General features: G+C 44.4%; 1 protein-coding gene across 1 annotated transcript in view; it reads right to left on the bottom strand.

Annotated features, from left to right (window-relative positions):
• The window catches only part of KANK1 (KN motif and ankyrin repeat domains 1), a 55,027-nt gene extending 38,468 nt beyond the window's left edge, over nucleotides 1–16,559 (bottom strand). The window contains exon 1 of the mRNA XM_062612477.1: nucleotides 16,440–16,559. Within this exon, the coding sequence (XP_062468461.1) occupies nucleotides 16,440–16,476 (37 nt within the window). The 5' untranslated portion in view covers nucleotides 16,477–16,559. The remainder of the gene's footprint in view (nucleotides 1–16,439) is intronic.
• Nucleotides 16,560–20,801: the final 4,242 nt, after the last annotated feature.

Genomic DNA, 20,801 nt, shown 5'->3' with positions numbered 1-20,801 from the left:
TTCACAGCACTTTGCATGCTGCCCAACACCTCTAGCTCCCCAAGGCTTAATATGCATTAAATGGGCAGCAGGACAAAAGGAACTGTACCAAATGACACACTAAGAAGGTGTTTATTTTTTTCTCTGATGAAGACAGATTTAATTCCCAAAAAGGAATTAAAAGTTCAGGTCACTTCTCTTCCGCCTGCTCTCCCTTCCTCCCCAGTCCCTCTTATTTCTCACTCCCACGTGTGGACTGAGAGCACAGAAAGGTTCATTGATATAATTTGGGCAGAACAATTACCTCTGTTGTAACCACCACCACTTGCAATTCTGCCTCTGTTACATTCAATCTCATTTTGTTTATGCTTCTCAAATGCACCTTATAATTTGAAGGATAAAAATAAAAACTTTTAGTATAAAGTTACAGACACAAAGTTTTCTTTCTTTCTGAAACACAGCCAGAATACACAAGATATCCTTCATGCTATTACAAGCACTTTCAGAATGATGCACAAACATACTTGACTTTTTCATAATCAACTTTCTGGTTTCCACATAACACCAAGTCTTAACTTATGTAAAGGTAACTGTGATTCCAGATACAAAAAGGGTCATTTCTAAGCATCATAAAGAGACCCTCAAAAGCCTGAGCTCCATCTCTCCTCATCTCTGCTTACAGTAACTGTTGCTGTAATATAGCCAAACAAGGACCCTGAAAAGAAAATGGGCAAGGGGACAGGCTAAGTCAAGAAGGATAGTGGTCATAAGACTTTGCAGAATTGAAGGAAAAGAGTTTTATTACCATGCCTTCCACCCAAATTCAAAAAAAACAGCTAAAAGGATAGAAAAAAAGACACATGAATTGTTAAAATAATTTCCAAGGTCACTGCAGATCGGAAGAGTTGTGCTTCAAACAGAAGGAGGATCTTGTGCTGGAATGACAGGAGAGAGCTCCAAATCCTCCACAGCGCTTTCAGCTAAAATGGCACAGACTTGGAATAAGTGTTTCCTGAATGTGTCTAGTAGCTTCAGTGGTATAATATAATGCAAAATACTATTTCATACTTACAGGCATCAGCTCTCGGACTATAAACTATGTCCTGCCCTCTAGGTAATTTTACATTTATTTCCTTGAATTACAAGTCATTGATGCGTAACACTATAAAACATGAGCTCACAAAAAAAACCTAAAAAGGTTTCTAGATGTAGCCAACTCATTGCACCTATGGACCATGAAGGTACTGAATTTTAAGTGAACTTAAGTTTGTTTTGATCTCTGCTCTAATCACCCCATCTGTAAAATAAAGCAGCCCTCCATTAAAAACTTTGGGAACAGCTTCTAACCGTATTTTGAAGTTTCTCCTAGAAGACAGAAAAACTGTAGGGCAACTGAAACCCAACCCATGCCTTCTTTTCTGGGAAACAAAAGCAACAATTCAGCCCTTGAAAAGGTCCATGGAACCTGAAGAAGCAGCTCTGCATTTGCTGCCCTTCAAGGCCCATCTTTCAACCTGTAGAGCAAGTGACCAGCAAGGGAAGGACAAGCAGTATACAGCCAGCAGTGGGTGTTACTGGTGGGCATCTCTAGCTCCATCAGCAGATTCTTCACACCAGGCAGGGGAAAACATGAAAATACCCATCTGGTTTTCTGCTGTGAAAATGACTGTGACATCTGGGATGAAGTATGAGAATAGAAAGTATGGCCAAAGCATCCTTCTCAAGAGTTAGGATTCTGATCAGAGAAAAAGAAAATACCTCTAACACTGTAAGATACCAGTTTTCTTAAAAAGACAGCAGGATATCCTGTTTAGAGAACAACAAGTTTTAGCAGCTGTCTCCACATGCTCCATCTGTTTATCATTACTCTAAGGTTTCAAGGACTTGACATCTGAATGAGCCCTGAATCAAGTCACGCACCTTTGGTGGACTCAAAACTTGGTCAGCTCAGCAGGCTGAAAAAGACCTGCCACGAGTGGAAGCAATAACCCATAACATGTATCAGTACTTTGTCCCTTGCCCAGCAAAGCAAATATGGAGGCACACGTCTGGGTTGGCACCAGTAAAACCCAAAGGCAAAGAGCACATGCATATTTGTTCTCTTGGCCTTTGAAACCATTATGGTGCCAAATAAACTCATTCAGCTACTGTTTACAGTAGAAACAAAACTGTGGTCAGAGCACAGCTCCACGGGGACCAAAAAACCTGACTTGGTCCAAAGCAGAGCAAATGTAAGATTTGGTGCATGGGCAGCCATCCAGCAGATAAATTCTTATCTAAAAAGGAGGTTATTTCACACCCCTTTTGAAAACAAAAGGCAGAGAGGGCACAATGGAACTGTGAAGGGTGATGGATGAAACACAGCTCTTTAAAATACATGCCTTCAACAGACCATGTCCTCAGCACTGGAGCGGCTCTGCTTGGAAAGAATGAAATAAACTGCTCAACTACAGCAGTCTTGCCCAGGGAAGCACAGAGCTTGGCCTGACCTACCACTGTCAGGTTTATGTTCCTACCCCCAAACACACAGCTCCTGCATTTTGGTGAAGGCTGGATATAGTGTTCTTCTTGGGTTTATTTTTGTGGATTTTATTTTGGGAGAGATGGGTTACATTGCTATGGGCTTGTTTTGTTTTGCTTTCTTTAATGACTTTCAGAATTTGGCAGCCAGTTTCTTTCCACAGAATGATTTAAAACCCATTTAAAACACAATCAAAAACTAGGCATTCAGGTCAAACCTGAGCCTGATCTGGCCTACCCACCTTCTCCCCCCTAGCAGATGCCTCTGGAAAGGCAGAAGAAAGCAACATACAGCAACATTTCTCCTCTCAGCTCCCAGAAACCTGCAACCCAGAGACTTCCTGATCCAGGGGTGGTCCAGGGTGGGTTTTAAATTACAGTGTCAAATGTATATTTTCAGGGTAGTGGGGATGTATTCAATAACTGCGTTCAAAATGTGAGACTGCAGCTGATATGACAGTATTGTAAGGAGATCTTTTGGTCAAATGCCTGTAGATACACTTACGGATGATTAATCTGACCAATGACCGCATAACAAAACCCCCGTCTGAGAGACTTTGCATGTTACAGTTAGGTCCCCCATTGGTTAACATCCACATGGAGAAAGGATGCAGCTGAAAAATGTACCTTGTATTTGTCCAACTAGTTTAGGTTCACATAGAATGAACTTCAACTGCTTGGTATTTTGTGCATCATGAGGCAAGTCATGATCTCTAGTGTTTGGGCTGGAAGGCACCTTAAAAGCTCATCTGGTTCCAACCCCTTGCCATGGGCAGGGACATCTTCCACTAGATCAAGTTGCTCAAAGCCCCATCCAGCCTGGCCTTGAACAATTCCAGGGATGGGGCATGACTGCTTGTAAAAGCTGATAGTAAGAAGTCTTGCTGTGGGAGTGAGTAGGGCCATTCAAGCCTTCACATTTGGTGATTTTTATTTTTTTTTCTTAGAATCAGAGAATCATTTAGGGTGGAAAAGACCTTTAATATCACTTAGTTCAACTGCTGAACTCAACAGTTAGACTCACTGCCAAGTCCACCACTGAACCATGTCCCTAAGTGCCACATCTACATGTCTTTTAAATACCTCCAGGGATGGTGACTCAGCCACTTCCCTAGGCAGGCTGTTCCAATGCTTGACAACCCTTTTGGTGAAGACATTTTTGCTAAGATTCAATCTTAACATCCTTTGGCACAACTTGAGGCTATTTGCTCTTGTCCTATCACTTGTTACTTGGGAGAAGAGACCAGCCACCTCTCTCCATCCTCCTATCAGGTAGTTGTAGGAAGTGATAAGGTCCCCCCAGAGCTTCCTTCTTTCCACACTAAACAGCCCCAGTTCTCTCAGCTTCTCCTCATAAGATTTGTGTTCTAGACCTTCCACCAGCTTTGCTGCCCTTCTCTGGACCCCCACCAGCACCTCAGTGTCCCTCTTGCAGTGAGGGGCCCAGAACTGAACACAGGATTTGAGGTGCAGCCTCACCATTGCTGAGTACAGGGGGATGATCACTGCCCTGGCCTGCTGGCTACACTATTGCTGATATAGGCCAGGGTGCCATTGGCCTTCTTGGCTGCCTGGTTCATGTTCAGCTCTGTCAATCATCACCCCCAGGTCCTTTTCCACCAAGCAGCTTTCCAGCCACTCATCCCCAGTCTGCAGTGTTGCATGGGGTTGTTGTGGTCCGGGTGCAGGACCTGGCACTTTGCCTTGTTGAGCCTCATACCACTGGCCACAGCCCATTGATCCAACCTGTCCAGATCCTTCTACAGAGCCTTCATACCCTCCAGCAGATCAACACTCCCACCAAACTTGGTGTTGTCTTCAAATTTACTGGGGGTGCATTTGATCCGCTCATCCCTATCACTAATAAGGATATTAAACAGAACTGGCCTCAATACTGAGCCCTGGGGTACACCACTAGTGACCAGCTGCAAACTGGATTTACTCCATTCAGCATCACTCTTAGTGCCCTGCCATCCAGCCAGCTTTATACCCAATGAAGAGTACACCCATCCAAGCCATGAGCAGCCAGTTTCTCCAGAATGCTGTGAGAAACAGTGTCAAAGTCTGTACTAAAGTCTAGATAGACAACACCCACAGCCTTTCCCTCATCCACTATTCGGGTCACCTTGTCATAGAAGGAGATCAGGTCGGTCAAGCAGGACCTGCCTTTCAAAAACCCATGCTGACAGGGCCTGATCACCTCGTTGTCCTGTCCGTGCCACATGATGGCACTCACGGTGATCTGCTCCATTACCTTTCCTGGCACTGAGGTCAAACTGACAGGCCTGTAGTTTCCCAGGTTCTCCTTCCAGCCCTTCTTGTAGATGGAGGTCACATTTGCCCATCTCCAGTCAGCTGGGACCTCCCCGGTTAGCCAGGACTGCTGATAAATGGTGGAAAGCGCCTTGGTGAGCATTTCTGCCAGTTCCCTCAGTACCCATCCAGCCCCATAGACTTGTATATGTGTTAGTGGTGTAGCAGGTTGCTGTCCATTTCCCCTTGGATTATGGGGTCTTTGTTTTGCTCCCTGTCTTCCAGCTCAGGGGGCTGTGTACCTGGAGAACTTACTGTTAAAGACTGAGGCAAAGGCATTAAGTACCTCAGCCTTTTCCGAGTCCTTTGTCCCTGTGTTTTTCCCCACATCCAAGAAAGGATCTAGTCTCTCCTTAGCCCTCCTTTTGTACTAATGTATTTATAGGAACATTTTTAATTGTGTTTTAGGGCAGTAGCCAGATTAAGTTCTGGTTGTGCTTTGGCTTCCTGTATGACCTCGTGACATCCTTCTAGTCCTCCTGAGCTGGCTGTCCTTTCATCCAAAGTAATTAACTCTTCTTTTTCCCCTGAGTTCCAGCCAAGGCTCTCTGCTCATCTGGGCTGTTCTTCTTAGCCTCCAGCTCATCTTCTAGCACATGGGGATGGCCTGCTCCTGTGCCTGTAGGATTTCCTCTTGATGAATGTCCAGCCTTCCTGAGCCCCTTTGCCCTTCAGGACTGCGTCCCAGGGGATTCTGTCAACCAGTCTCTTAAAAACGCCAAAGCCTGCCCTCCACAAGTCCAAGGCAGCAGTTCTGCTGATCCCGCTCCTTACCTCCTGAAGAATTAAAACTCTGTCATTTAGTGATCACTATGCCCAAAGCAGCCTCCAACCATCACATCACCCACAAGTCCTTCTCTGTCCACAAACAACAGGTCCAGTGGGGCACCTTCTCTACGTGGCTCCCTCACCAGATAAGTTAGGAATTTATCTTCCATACACTCCAGGAACCTCTGACACTGTTTCCTGTCTGATGAGTTGTATTTCCAGCAGACCATCTGGTAAGTTGAAGTCCCTCACAAGAACAAGGGCTGGTGACCATGAGAATTCTCCTAGCTACTTACAGAATATTCTGTCTGCCTCTTCATCCTGGTTGGGTGGTCTATGAAACACAGAATCACAGAACGGTTTGGGCTGGAAGGGACCATTGCTGCTGAAGTGGGTCAAGTCTGCATATTGGGCCTTCTGTTCCTTTTGCAAGGGAGTCTCCTATGGCAATGACCCATCTTTTTTTCTTTATGGAAGCATTTCTGATGCAGGGCACAGGCTGACTTCAGAATGAATCATCATCCTAATTATTGTTCAGTTCCACTTGCAGAGCTTTGTACCTGTTGTGCAAGGGCACCTGGGCAAGTGGGGTAGTGACAGAGGAGACATGCCCACTGCACTGGCCAGGAACTTGTTGCCACTGCTCCTTATCCTGTAAGTCACTGTGTTCAGCCAGGTGGAGAGAGGATAAGGAATTCTCATCCTGTCTGCTTGTTGGGTCTGTCTCAGGGAAAGTAGGGTGCAATTGCAGTAGTCTATCTCTCTCTTTCACTCCTTGATACTCCTCAACCTATTCACCAGCCCCCAGAGCTCTGTCAGTGAGTGGAGAAGCTCCTCTATCTGGGTGCACCTCCCTCAGGTGTGCTCACTGCTGCTGTCCACTACTGGCGTATGAGCAGCTTTTATTTTCCTTATACAGATGGCCAGGCATACTTGCTTGTTTCTGTTTGGGTGTTAGGACTGAATAAGCTGGCTCCCAGCAGGATTTCATGGGTCAGCTTCTGTCTCCTGTTTTGCAGAGTTGAAAAGCAACACTGAACACAAGAGTAAGGAAAAATCTATGGCTGTAAAAGAAAGAGATGCATTCTCAAAGCTGGAAATACATGTATGCCACAGACAAGGATGCAAAGTGAGTATCTGCTTGTTGGGAGCTTAAGTGGAAGTGTCAGCCTAGTGACTGTCTTCTGGTGCATTTGAAAAAACCTGACTGAATCATTTGGGGTCAGGTGGCAGATCCTGCCAGCCTAGAAGGTATCTCATGTCCTTCAGTCATCACCCCAGGTGGGCAGAGGCAGGGGATGCAGGAAGGAACTCACATCTTTCCAAGCAGAGCATACAGGCTACAGATTTAGACATCTCTTTCCTCCTTGGATCAAGGTTCTGCAATCAAACACCACGGATTTCTAGTAATAATTACTAATCCAGAGATACTGCAGTTCTACCCACAATAACATAATGATTATGCAAAAGGCTGAGGCAAGGAGAAGTGCTACACAAACTTGATTAAAAAACCCAAGTGCCATGCATAATAACTAAAGGAACCTATGGGCAAGACTACATGTCCATTTTTAATGTGCCATATAACTGATAAGCAGTGCATGCAGTACATCACGCAGCAGCAGGATTGGAGAAAGATGGTAAAGCTGGAGCAGAGCAGGAGATGCTACACTCAGTTTTGCTAGAGTTGTCTCTCCCACTGCTGTGGTCTTGGCTGTACCCGGTGTCTTGTCCTACAGGGATATGGGCTCAGATGGCCTGGCTGAGCCATACGTGTGCCTCTAGAGTTGTAGTTTTACAACTGTTCTCTGCAAAGGGAGAGGGGAAATAATTTTCCCAGAATGTCAACAGTGCATTTTCCATAGCACTGAAGATGAGTTGTGAGGAAGCCTCTGTGCGTTGAAGGCAGAACAGGGGGTGGAGGAGGTCTGGATAGCAGGGGAGAGAGGCACAGGCTGTGCTCCTCAGGGACTGCACCCAGGGAGAAGTCCCTGCAGGGAAGAGCTGTGGTGAGACCAAGCACTGGAGAAGGGGGCCAAGAGGAATAGCAGGAAACCGAAAGGAAAGGACGAGCACCTTGGATGACAAACTGTCTGAGAATGGAGAATGGGAACAGGACTGTAACTAATGATAGCAAGGGAGAATGTCTAAAGGACGATGCAGTGGATGCACAGCCTTGTGAGCACATTTGAGTACTGGCAAGCTTAAGCTGTCTGTCTCCATGTAGAAAAGCAGAGGACAGGAGCAGAACAGAGTAATTCCAAAAAACCACTTTTTTTTCTTTAATCCCTTAACATAAGATATAAAAAAACTTGCCTAAAATTTAAGAATCACAATTTCTGCTGGAGGGAAGAGAGAGGGAGGGGCTTAGCCATGGACTCCTTGAAGTGAAAAAACACATCTGAACCTTGTAATCCCATAAAACATGAATGCGCTGATCTTGTCATTATGCTTCTATCATATGCAAATGTCAGTCTGTTTTTACAAACACGTGTTCTACTGTATTTTCTTGCACTATACTTTTTTTTTAGAGCTGCATGCTTTAGATTTACCAAGCAGTGTACATAGAATCATAGAATCATAGAATAATTAGGGTTGGAAAGGACCTTAAGATCATCTAGTTCCAACCTCCCTGCCGTGGGCAGGGACACCTCACACTAAATCGTATCACCCAAGGCCTCGTCCAACCTGGCCTTGAACACTGCCAGGGATGGAGCATTCAGAGCCTTCCTGGGCAACCCATTCCAGTGCCTCACCAACATAACATAAAGTGTTAAAACTTGACCTATTTGCTAGGATTAGACCTGGAATTCCAGAAACAGCAGCTAAGTTGCACAAGTGTTTTCTTTTTATTATTTGATCTTCTGCAACCCATATGACAGCGCTCCAGGCAGAGAGGTTGGTTATGTGAAGAGAGGGTAGGAAAGGGGCTGGGAGTACATCAACAAACATGCCCCTCAGCAGTAAGAGACTACTCCAGACCAGTGATGTCTGGTTTAGATAGGAAAACAATCTGTTCCCAATTATCAGCTAATTTGATCCTCACCCTAACCTGACCAAACCTTCAAACCCAGCTATTAAAACCAGCTTCATCACAGATGGGTCCTGTATGTTGAAGGGAAGTAACATGTTGTTATAAAGAAAAAAATATACATGAATACATTAATAAAAAGATAAGACAATTACATAAAACACTTACTACAGTGTGAGATAACTGGGGAGGAGAAGAGCAAGAAAAAGGGATGGGCTGTGAGAGGGGGTAAGGGTCACACTACTTACTTCTACAGGGAAGGTGGCTTTACAAGTGGGGAAGGACTGACCAAAAGCATGAAAGAGTATGATGGGATCTCACGCTCACCTACCTCTCTGACCATCTGAGCACTTCAGTTTTGTCAGTCTGTGTGAAGAATAGGTGAAGAAAAATCTCAGGATACTGTACTTTACACAGACCAAGTATATGCTACAAAGAGTAAAGAGTTAGAGACAGGGTAGGGGGAAGCCCTATTTGGAGCTGGTTGATGTGCTCCCCCCTCAGCACTGCACACTGCAGTGTACATCCCACAGCGGAGGTTAACCACTGCTTTTATCCAATATTGTAATTATGTTTTCCGGATGAAATCAGAGGAGGCAATGGGAGACAGAAAGAGGAGGATGGCCATAAGCACACTTCTGTCTTGGAGCTCAGAGCTGGTCACATGGGGACATCCTGGCAGGAATCTGTACTCTGTCACCAAAGGGAGTCGTGTTTCCAGAGGAAGGAAACGGAGATAGAGCAGCAATGCCAATGTGGGCAGCGCAAGCGCTCCCTCAGTCCCTAAACCTGCTGTGAAAACATGATACGGGAAGGGCTGCCCTTCTGTCATCTCTAATCCACAGCCTTACAAATGACATGGAAGGGGGAAGGGCAGAGGTAGCCATTACAAGAAGCTTCCCAAGGACTTCTGCTCCAGGAGCAGCCCTTCTGCAAGGAACATGTCTAAATGCAGGCACTCTGTGTTCACAGACAGAAGACAACGAGCTGCAATAAGGCTATTTCCATCCAAGCCGTTTCCCTGGGGGACTGTATCCTTTTGAAGGCAACAAAATACCATCCCTTCCCACAAGGAGGAGATTCATGCACATTATTCATAAACTGTTTTCTGCAGAGGAATCTGGAAAGGGACTCAGGAACACTGTAGAATAGTTTCTTGGGAAAAATAAACTTTTGAGTTAAACAGCCACAGAAGATTTTGTGGAGTTGTGTATCTGAGAGTAGGGGCAAGGAAGAAGATGCAGAAGGTACAATTTTTAAGTCTGAATAATGTTTACTCTCAGTATTTTTCCAGTGGCACATGCCAGCCCTGCTGCAGATCATTGCCCTTCACGAGCGCCACAGGCTGCTCCTCCATACAGGCAGCTCTCACCAGACTACCACCAAATCAGTGCGAAGCAGTGAATTCCATAACAAGGTCTTGGGGGTTTAAGGTCTTCCATCACAAGACCTTAGGGATTTAATCACAGTTAATCACCACCACTTCAGTGAGGTTGCAGGGTACCATAAGCAGCAAGGCATGCCTGTTTAGCCCCTAGAGCATTACTGGTTTTAAAATACAAGATCAGCCTCCTCAGCTGCCTCTGAGGGCGTAGAGGGAGCAGCAGCAGGCTACCTGAGAAGGTCCACGTGCTACTCATGGAAGTGCATCTCAACACCTAAGACAAGGAAAGCATGCATTACTCCATGAGCAAGCCTGTGCCCCAGAGGAATGAACGCAGTCCTCTGTCTACGTGAGAAATAAGAATCTCCTGGGCAGCTGCAGAAGATAATCCAGAACAAGACACATCTGCAGCAATCTCTGAACAAAAGACAGACCAATTAAATCTGTTCCCTATCTCAGGGCACTTTGTGCCCTGCATCTTACACAGCTTTGTGTCTTGGGCCTCCTGCTTCCCACTGCATCTAATTTCCATTTTAAGGACTGGGCCATCTGGGCCCATACAGCTATGTCTTCAACTACTGATGACACTGTATTTACTGTATCCTTTCTAACTTCTTCCTGCCCTTTCCATTTCCAGCAGATTCCAAAATCAGGCCTGAAGGGCACTCTTCAGAAAACAAATGTGTAAAAGAAGGTGAATGATCCCTGTGATTCTCTTTGTTCTGATAAAGGCCTCTCACTTGGGCAAATACAAACCAATGTGTTTTCAGGCTTTCTGCTGCAGTGGCAAATGCACCCTTGGACTACAGGTATCAACAAACAACTGCAGCAGAAACAAGTATTAGTTCAGGTAGAAAGCTGGCATTGTCTGTGAGATCCTCCATCTCCAGCCATCTGTCCTTAAGGCAGATCGGGCATCACTGAGTGTACTACAGCATACTGATGGAAATTCGGATATGCGTGTGATAAAGCTGATGTGAAATCACTGGAAGCTCACTCACCCTTCGCCCCGCAGATTTCAGGGTCCCACCCTAGCTTGTTTTCATATACTGGGCACCACCAGCATGACTCACTAGATCACTTATGGGTGAGGCAGGAGCAAGATCCCAATGACAGCCCTGAATGCCATCTGCCCATCCAGAAAGCAGAGGACTATGTGGCAATTCAGCAAGCTCTCCCAATGGCAAGAGTCTCCCACCACCTGCCAGAGCACACCTTTGGCATACACCCGTCCCCATCAACTCTGATGGTTATCGGGTGGAGGCTCAGAGCAGGGAGCACCATAAGGAAGCAAGCCCAGGCTTAAATAGCCTCTCATCACACAGCCCTGACTCAACCAAATTGCCCTTGCTTGCATGGCTGATTCGATAAAAACACAAGCTCACCTGAGCCCTGGTCATTTGCATCTGTGTAGCTAAGCAAACTCAGTGCATTTAAGGCTGCTAAGCTTAGAGCTTGGGGTGTCAGTAGCACCACAGTGGTACCTCAATGGCACCTATCCTGCAGGAAAACAGCAGAGAGAAGATGTTAGCTGGGCTCTTGCAGCAGGCGCTTGCAATACGCAGGAGTAAAGGCTCTATTGGACTGACTACTACCTAGCAATCAAACACTTCCAATTGCTAACTTCTTCATGCCTGTGAATTTCCTTCTACTGACTGATGGTCTGTAATGATATTTTCCTAAAAAAACAATGGTGGTAATATTGTGGAGCTCAGCACTTTCTTCTTTAGGCTACACTTCAGATCATTAGGCTGGAAATCATGCAAAACTCTATGAATATTGCTCAAGACTGTACGCATCAGGAAAATGAAATCATACGAGAGTCTAGCTCAGATAATCCAGTAACAGAAAGGAAAGCATGTCTACAAATGTTGGTACATTTCAGTGGTTGTTACAAATCAGTGCAGAAGACATGTATGATAAAAACATTCACTCTAAGTAAACGTGTGTTCTATTTCATTGGCTTCAATAAAAAGGGTTAATAAGTCAGTAGGGGTTTTCATAATACTTTACAACAGTTGCTTAAGCATTTACATACCAGCAGTTGGAAAACACATTTATTTAACATTTGGTCTTTAATTCATGCTGACGTTAATATCTCAGGCAACATTAATCCAGGCTACAGCCTCTTGTAATGGCCTCATTCTCTAACTTGTTGCATAGTTGTAGCTTTATTTAGGAGTCAAGAAAACTGCTCAGACACAAAGAAAATCTAAGGAGAGGTCCATGGGGTACTTTAGAGTAACTGTGCATATATAGAATAACCAAAGGGACACCAGGCTGCTGCAGAGGACCCAGCGCTCCAACACTATTTGTATCTGCCATCAAACACCCCACTGTCCCGCAGCCCTGGTGCACTCTACAGAGCAGAGGCAGATGCTCAGGTCTGCTGGTGGTGACATCTCCCTGTCCTGGGAGGCTGAAAGTGAAAGGAGTAAACTGCAAGCAACAACCCTTGATGCAGGCACGATGGCTATTACAGCAGCAGTGCCTTGCTTTAAGGGCGCAAGGATGCCAACAGTAAAAACAATAGTGACTCCCTAGGATACCACTGCTTTAAGAATCATGTAGAACTCTGACAGGTAAAGCATATAGCAGAGTTAAATACTCAGGGAAATAGTCCAAATGAATCTGTAGAAGATGTAGTGCTCCTGTAAGAAGCAGCATGTTAGAAGTGAGATGGGAAGGCATGAAAACACAATTGTTTAAACAAGAGCGAGGGGGGAAGGCGCAGACAGAAGGAAGAAAACCGCAACGATCATAAGGAAGAAAACAGAAAGGATCAGGGAAATCTCAAACACCATGTATAGAAAACTATGCATTTGTGTTACAGCAAAGTAAGGAATTGTGCAACAGCCTTGCTATACTGACCCCTGCAGCCCATCCTACTCGGGAAAACTGGAAAAGCTTAACTTCTGTTAAAACACTTTATGTCCCTGTTAAAAGAGATGACTGACAACTGCGGCCTCTGGATACAGAGCATGAGGTGCGTAGGAAAGTCAAATAAAACAGATGTTTTCATTATGGTTAGAAACAAACGCAGTTTTTAACCCTTTATCTTTTTTAATCAGATTCCTATGTTTGTTTTGCTGCTTCCCTGTTTACTACATCAGAATAAACTGTACTGGAATTTCACACCATTCAGTGCCTCTTCAGAACTTGTGTTTTGAAAAGAAAGTTTCAGCAGATCAGGGGTTAGTGAAAGGAATGAAAATCCAGCCAGAAGCATTTCCAAATTGCCCGGTAAGTTTTAGGCTGGTTGCACTGTGCTTTTTGTAGCTGACAGAAGGACGTTTCTGCAGATACCACTACAGCAATGTTTGCAGAGCCTCATTAAATAGATTATTTATGCATCAGTCCTAGCAAGCGCAGAAACTAACAATTACTGGAAGTTTCACCCAGCAGTTAATGGAGACACTAATACTATTTCGAGAAACAGTCACCTCTCTTTTTTTAATTACCATGCAAAGAGAAATTAATTTTTATCATGCACCAAACCAGCTCCAGTCTCCTAATTAGCTCCCCACAGACAAAAGGCATTTTCCAGCTCCTGCTGCAGCTTCTCAGACGAGCGCTCCACATGCTCTGCACTTCCACTGTACCCCTTAACCCTGCTGAGTTTACCAGACTGAGCAGTAAGCTCACATGCCACAGCAAACAGCTCTGACTATTCAGTACAGAACTGATAAAATAAATTTTTCTGTGAGACCAATTAGTCTATCATGAGCATTAGAGAGACTTCAGCTACTTTCTGAGCCCAGTCCAAAATCAGTACCAAGTCTCTAAACCAGTTTCCAAAATGTCTAAAACTGAACAAATAAGCTTGCAGCTCACAGACCTCTGCGAGATGAAACTGGGAACAGAGTGCTAAAACTTTAATGAAACTACTGACAAACAGTACTGAAGTCTAAATGACAGTCTTTGCTATTTATTCATCACATGTGAAGTTCATGACTTTAACAAGATAATGCAAGAGCACAGAAATTTATGATAGGTACTTTCATGATAAAGTCATCACTTGCTTTGTAGGTTATCTTGCATACACACACACTGAAAATATTTACAGCAAAAATGCAAAATTGCTTGATCCTTTCCTGGAAACAAGTTCTGAATTCAAGCATTCCTCTACAGATTTTATCACAGCAGCAGTAGTCCATATAGGCTTGTATACTGAGAAAAATTACCGAAATGGCACATAGGCATAATCATTTAATAGTGCAAGTACTTACATCCTTGAGTTAACCAAAGCAAACCACTGCTCCTTAGTCACCTCATACTTGAGTGCAGCTGATGTGGTCAATCTTGCCAAAATGTTCAACTAACATAAACGCAGCTTAGTAGTCCGTAACAAGTCTTTCTAGTTCTTTTTCCTGTTGCTGATTGATTCAGAGGGTGCAGAAAACACCACCCCTGAAGTTTGTGTTTCCACTCTTAGAGCTCTATGCAATTAAGAAACTTGCTTCAATTCCACCAACGCCCAAATCAGCTCCTGCTCATCCAAGCGCAGGATAACAAATCACAGATCTCTGCAGCCCAATACTCTGTCCATTATGAACTGCTGAGGATTTGGAGACACAGGCATACATAGCTGCATGTTAGAACGCCAGCCTCAAGGATTTGCAAAGCCAACAAGTCCTGACAATCTCTGCAAAATGTTGTCCAATTTAGTTCTGAATTAAATACCTGCAATTCATTATAGTCTTTCTACCAATAAGGTAACAAACAGCTTCTGCCCCGCAAGAAGCCTTGTTTGCATAACAATCCTGAAGAAACTGCATTTTGCATTAACACATCCCCAGTACAAGCATTTAGCTTCTTTTCGACTTGCACTGGGAGAGGGAGGGAGGGGGAAGAAGTTAGTAAACCAATCAGTAACAATCCACACATATTTTTTCTTTCCTTGTAAGCAGAGGGAATTGCTCTGCATGACTTAAGTTAAAAGCATATTACTAAAAAAAGTCAAGTTACATGGGGAGGTGTTAGGCAATAAACAGCTACAGTTAAGTCACACAGCAGAGGTTTTGAAGTCTGCCCTCTCAAAAGAATTACAAAAGGTTACAAAAGGGTATGGTTTCTTTCTTAGAGAATGCATTTCTAATTGTATAAAAATGGGTGGAGGAGGAAGAAGAGATAACATCCTCTTTCAGAGGTCTCAGGATTTAATAACATTGGAAAATTTAACTTTAAATCATCAACACATAATAGTAACTCCAATGTCTCCACGTAACTTCCACTAGCCTTTAGAAAAGACTTACTGTTTTACATAAATGGCAGATAACAACACTCCGTATTTCTAATTCTGGGCACACAAAATGCTTTGCACTAATTGAAACAATTCTACAGTGAGCACAGTGAATAATTAAGGATTTGTTTCCATACCAGAATATACTTGCAGAGGAGGTTGGTGCTAAAATCCACCAGACAAGCCAACTCTCAGTATATACATGCCATGATGTAGCAAGGCAGCATTTGAACATGAACATTGCTGGGGGGGGGGGGGGGGGGGGGGGGGGGGAGAGAGAGCTGAAATTTCTGTTTACATAGGCAACAAAAAGAGATATTTAATGTTGCTTCCCAGGATATTCAGAGTGCTCCCAGCTACCCCAGCCTTAACCGATAAATCCATTTCCCATCATACCTACATTAGGACGTCTCACAAGAACACCCACAAGCTCCTGCTGCGCACTTGAAGTTTTCCGTATAATCCCACTGTAGCAGCCTCAGCTTTAGTGGGCTAAAGTCATGTTTGTGCAGTGATGAGGAGAACAGGAAAATATTGACACAACCAAAGGAGGAGTGCTGCTGCTGTGCTGTTATCAATCATTCTGCAATCTCTGCCCCCTCCTGACCCATCAGCCCTATTCAGCAACCTTTGAACATGCCTAGCAATCGATTTCAGAGAGTATCACCCAAACAAAACAGACATCTAATCGGGAGCTTCTTAAAAAAATGGTAACACTAAGTGAACTGAACACTCCTCTTGATGTTTCTTGAGAAATGCTTCTATGTTTTGTTGAAGAGCAACATCAGCTTGGACAGTAAAGGTGGCCAAGAGGGGCTGCAGATTCCATGTGGAAGAGCTGGTTAATTTCACCAGTTAATTACAGACACAGGATAACAACCACATGACTTACACAGCGAACCCCTAGGCCTCTCAAAAGTCTGGTGTAAGGCAGCATAGGTCCTTGAACAACTAAGTTCATGCTCATACTGAACAGCTAAGTGCCAACCCTTACATCTTTGCAAACAACTTTCCACACTTTAAGTATTTAAAAGATTATTGGGGGTGGGGAAGGGGGAGCAGACAGGCTCTGCTCTACCAGGAAATCAGTTTTCAGTATTTAATCTTCACTGGTGCTACTTTGCTGCTGCTTTCACAGTTTAAGAACAAAGCTTTTAAAAAAAATTTATAATCCAAAAGTTGGAAAAGTGTTCCTGATCAGTTACCTGTAGCACCGCCGTTAGTATTTGCTGGGTAGGCCATGTTTGCTCAGTGACACATCCAGAGTTAGGCTGTTAGGTATCATGCAAATGCCATGCATCAAGTCCAACCTAACATACGACCTGGAACAGACAAGAAAAAGTCAGTTAAAACCATTTAGTCTTAAGAAGTTAGGTACATTAAGCAGTAGGCATTTCTGAATGTTTCAAGTCTCATCTTCAGTGCAAGCCTCACCATAGCAGTAACTTATATTCCTCTTAATCAGTGCTGCAGCTATCACAAAACCCAAGGCTGTCCTGGTGTCTGAAGGTGAATTGTGGCTCTCTGACAAACTCCAAGGAGCACCGCTGCTCCAGATCTGCCCTCAGTGAGGACATAGCCCAATGAATTTGCAATTGGCCTTGGGGTTTTGTTTTTTTTTTTTGGCCTGTCTGCAGCTTTTCTGCAGTTTGTCCCCAGCCTCCCTTGCACCAGGGCAGCTTCCTCACATTTGCTGGCACATATGTAAAATTTTAGACTACCCAACAGTTTACAGAGGCAGGAGTAGAGGATTTTAGGTGAAGAACACCTATAGAAGAGCTGTACCAGCGAGCAAGGGACGTGTTGCAAATTTCCAAGCTCAGATGTCCCCTGAGAAGGTGAGAACAGAAGGACCTCACTGAGGACACAGCCAAAACAAGCGTGTGCATCCCCACTGTCCGGAAGACCTGTCCCCTGAGGTCCCTGCAGCAACGGGCTTTCAGGATGTTTAAGGGTGTAAGGTTTTCTTTCAACCCACATGTAGCAGACTCAATGGAGAAGCAGCGCTTGCCTAAAGCTCAGGCTGCAGGTACAGAAAAAGGGCACTGTTGCTCTGGGGAGGTGGCTGCCCAGCAGAAGGCAAATGAGAGACAGAAGCAAAACCAGCAGCAGTTTTGTGGCTAGTTGGCTGCTGCCTGTCTCTGCAAAGCCAGCCTTGCTGGCCCTGCAACTGGGCTCCTGTTCTGCCAACCACAGGGGCAACTTGATCACAACCCTCATCCTCAGAGCAACAGATTTGACTCGTCTGGGGCTGCAGAGATGCCTCCTCTTGGCTCTGCTTCAAGTTTTCTGCAATCCAAACAGCATTTCATTTTGTTGACTCAAATAGGCGGAGCTTAGGTGTGTGAAGAAAATCCTGCCACACCGACCCCAGTCGACTCAGGCTGACAGCTCCTCGACAAAGCAGTCACATTTTCCCAATTGTATTTGATTTGGCTCTGACAGTACGTGCGTGGAGGTATTTAAAAGCTAAGCAGATTAGCAAAGAAAAAGAAAATCCAGAAATGAACTGATGTAAGCACCATATGAATCTGAGTCAAAGGTATACCAACTGACAGAGAAGCTGGCTGTCTCTTAAAACTGACAGAGCTCCATCATAAAGTCTTTGATTTCCCCTTCAATGAACATACGCACAAATTGCTTCATTTTTAGTACAATCCTGGCATCAATTTTCCAAGAATGCAAAAAGACCTCCATTGCAACTCCTCCTCCCCAGGCTCTGCCATACACCCTTACATTTATGATCGCTTGTTGAATGGTGGGTAGGACATGAAGCTGTCATAAAGAGGTAAAAGCAGAAGGCTACCAACAACAAAATAAAGCAGGCATCCAACACAGACCGTGATGGAGGGAGGCCCATCACAAGATTCCAGGCATAACAATAATTATCAGATTTCTGAAACAATGAAGCTTGGCAAAACACAAAACAGAAGAGCATGTTGCTGGCTGAGTTTGCAGTCAGGACCCAAGTTTGAGATCTGTGAGCTTTTAGTAAAGTATTAACCACTTTGTTTCAAAGAGAGAAATTTTAAAGCGTCACTCCCATCTCTGCCATTGCTATCACGATGTATAAAGTTATGCTTTAAGAAAGGCAACTTGTACTGAGTCACAGCAAATGCTTTCTGAAAAATTATGTGTCTCCTTGTTAACTTTCTCAGGACAGCCACTGTCTCAAGCAGGCTGCACTTAGCTGGATGTCAGGCTTTACCAGCAGTGCCCCACAGGGTAAGCAGGGATGAATTAATTCACCCACTTCTAATCGGTTAAGTACTGCTCTCTGCTTCTCACTATTCCTGCAACAGGTGTGCTGCCCTTCTTTCACTATATACATTTGTCTGACGCTGCTGCAGCGTAAGCCTTGCACCACAGTAAACCTAACCAGCGAGCACACTGTCTTACTGCAGCCCTTGCTTTATTAGACTACTCATGTTCTGCCCATCTGTACCTTCCTATCCCACTAGAAGCAAAGCAAGCCCAGGGCAGGCTGCTTAGGAAATCTGACACAAGACTTGCATCCACACTGAAGGCCCAAGTCTGTCAGGGTCTTGCCTTGGTGCCTGTGCAAGGCTGGATGTCAGCCTGCTGCCTGAGCTTGCTCTGCTTGTACCACCAGCTGCACTACAGCTAGTGTCTGTACAACGGGAGATGTGAGAATGTGCACCAAGGGATGGGTACAGGGAGAGAGGTGGGAGGGGGCATGTCGTGGTGTGTGTGGGGCACACACCTCTTTTAGGTGCAATGCAGTCCCAAATGAGAGCTGGTCAGCCAGTGAACGAACCCCAACTTAACATGTTGCGGCATGCCTGGAAACTCATCATGGATTTAATATCTGTTAAGATTCATCCCATCAATTTCAAAAGCTACAGTCACCATCATGGGCATACGTGAGGAGAGCTTCCCAATAACAAGAAGCAAATGCAGTTGAGGTAAGAATTGACATAAAATTAATAAAGACACTGCTGAAAGCCAAGACAGGGCCTCAGGTCTACATTTTGCTGTGCCTTAAAGAGATGCAGTTGGCCTGCTACAAAATCCCTTCTGGGCACACTTCTATTGGTTTCAAAGCTGTGCAGGCTTAAGTACCTCCATTAAGAAACAAACTTGACTCTAGTTAAAACAGCGATGCCTCTGAGCTTAAATTAATAAAATATTTCAGGAAGCATATTTAGTTCTACACATAGAAACAAAGACCAAAAAAGTATAAAACCATAGGGTCTAATAATTTTCTAGCTAAAACTCGTGGAAGAATTGAGGTTTGAGGGGGGTTGTTTTTTTTTTTTGATGAAATTTAACTGCAGCTGACAACCTGACAATTAAACAGCTGTTAAAGTATGTAAAAAATCTGATCTAGTTCAGCTGACTCATGGAGGAAGGGAATTCATACTGCTTTGAGCCCCAGTATGTTGGGAACTGAATTTCTGAAGCTGCACCCACACGTACATAGACAATTTTTAGAAAGGCAGTGCATGTGATTCCCCAGCCACACACATCCCAGTAGCTGCACTTTGACAGAAGTGTCTTGTGTGGGCCAGGCGCAGGACAGCACTGAAGGACAGCTGGAATACACAGGAGGAAAACTTAGCCAGCTCTACAGCAAAGGATGTTCTCCAGCACAGACATCTCACAAAACAAAATCAGCAGAGGAGATTATATATTCCATTTCCAACTCTTCAACTTTCTGCCCATGTGTTTTTACATGCTCATGCCATGCCTGCCTGCGAACACTGTGATTTAGAGGCCCTAGGGCAAATGCAAAACAAGCAGGGACTAGCTATATGAAGTGTTATTGCTCAATGAAGCAGTTGTTTAAAGTGTTTTGAATTAGATATTCAAACTCTCTTCGGCCCTAAGGTTCAATAGCAGAAACCTTAAACACACATGATCTGCAGTTTCTACAAACTCTCACGACACTGCAGCTTTTACAGGTTTTTCCAGAATGGTGATTCTTTAAGCAGAACATAAAGCTTATGTCCTAACCCTGTCCTAATCACAAAGGACAAGAACCTTGCTCCTCCTTTGTGCTGCATCTTGTCAAGTCACCTACACCAATGTTACTCTTTCTGCACCAGAAATATCCGAACACATATATATCAGTTCTGGCATCCACAAAGCAGAGCTGCAGTCTCAAGAAGCACAGACCTTGCTGAGAACCCAGGCTCCCATTTTAGTCTGATGTTTGCAAGAAAGACTTAAGGCAGTAAACAGTTGAGGTTTAATCTAAGAGAGGTTGTGGAATGGCATGTTGGCAACACAGTAATTAGAAGAGAAAGATACCTCAGCTCTTAACCCAAAAAAGCAGTCACGAAAGTCCTCTTATCCAAGGACCACAGTCACATGTGGGAAACAGTGATGCATTACACACTTGTTTGTGGGAGTCAAGAAGACAGGCCTTGGCTTCCCAAGCAACAGGGCTTTAGGCTAAGTAGGTATGCATATTACTTTCTTTTTTTCTCATGGCACACAGACTGTTAAGAGTAAATGGTCACGTCAGCCATTCAACACAAGCTGCAGATCTGCAGATATCATGAACCACATGTCTGAGACACTAAGATGCTGTTGCTTAAGTT

The sequence above is a fragment of the Pezoporus occidentalis genome, unplaced genomic scaffold (genome assembly GCF_034315485.1).
Source record: "Pezoporus occidentalis ecotype Australia unplaced genomic scaffold, CSIRO_AGI_Poc_V1 ctg16, whole genome shotgun sequence".
NCBI classification, from domain to species: domain Eukaryota; kingdom Metazoa; phylum Chordata; class Aves; order Psittaciformes; family Psittacidae; genus Pezoporus; species Pezoporus occidentalis.
Note: the sequence above shows the minus strand (reverse complement) of the source record. Positions and strands in the feature narration are given on the sequence as shown.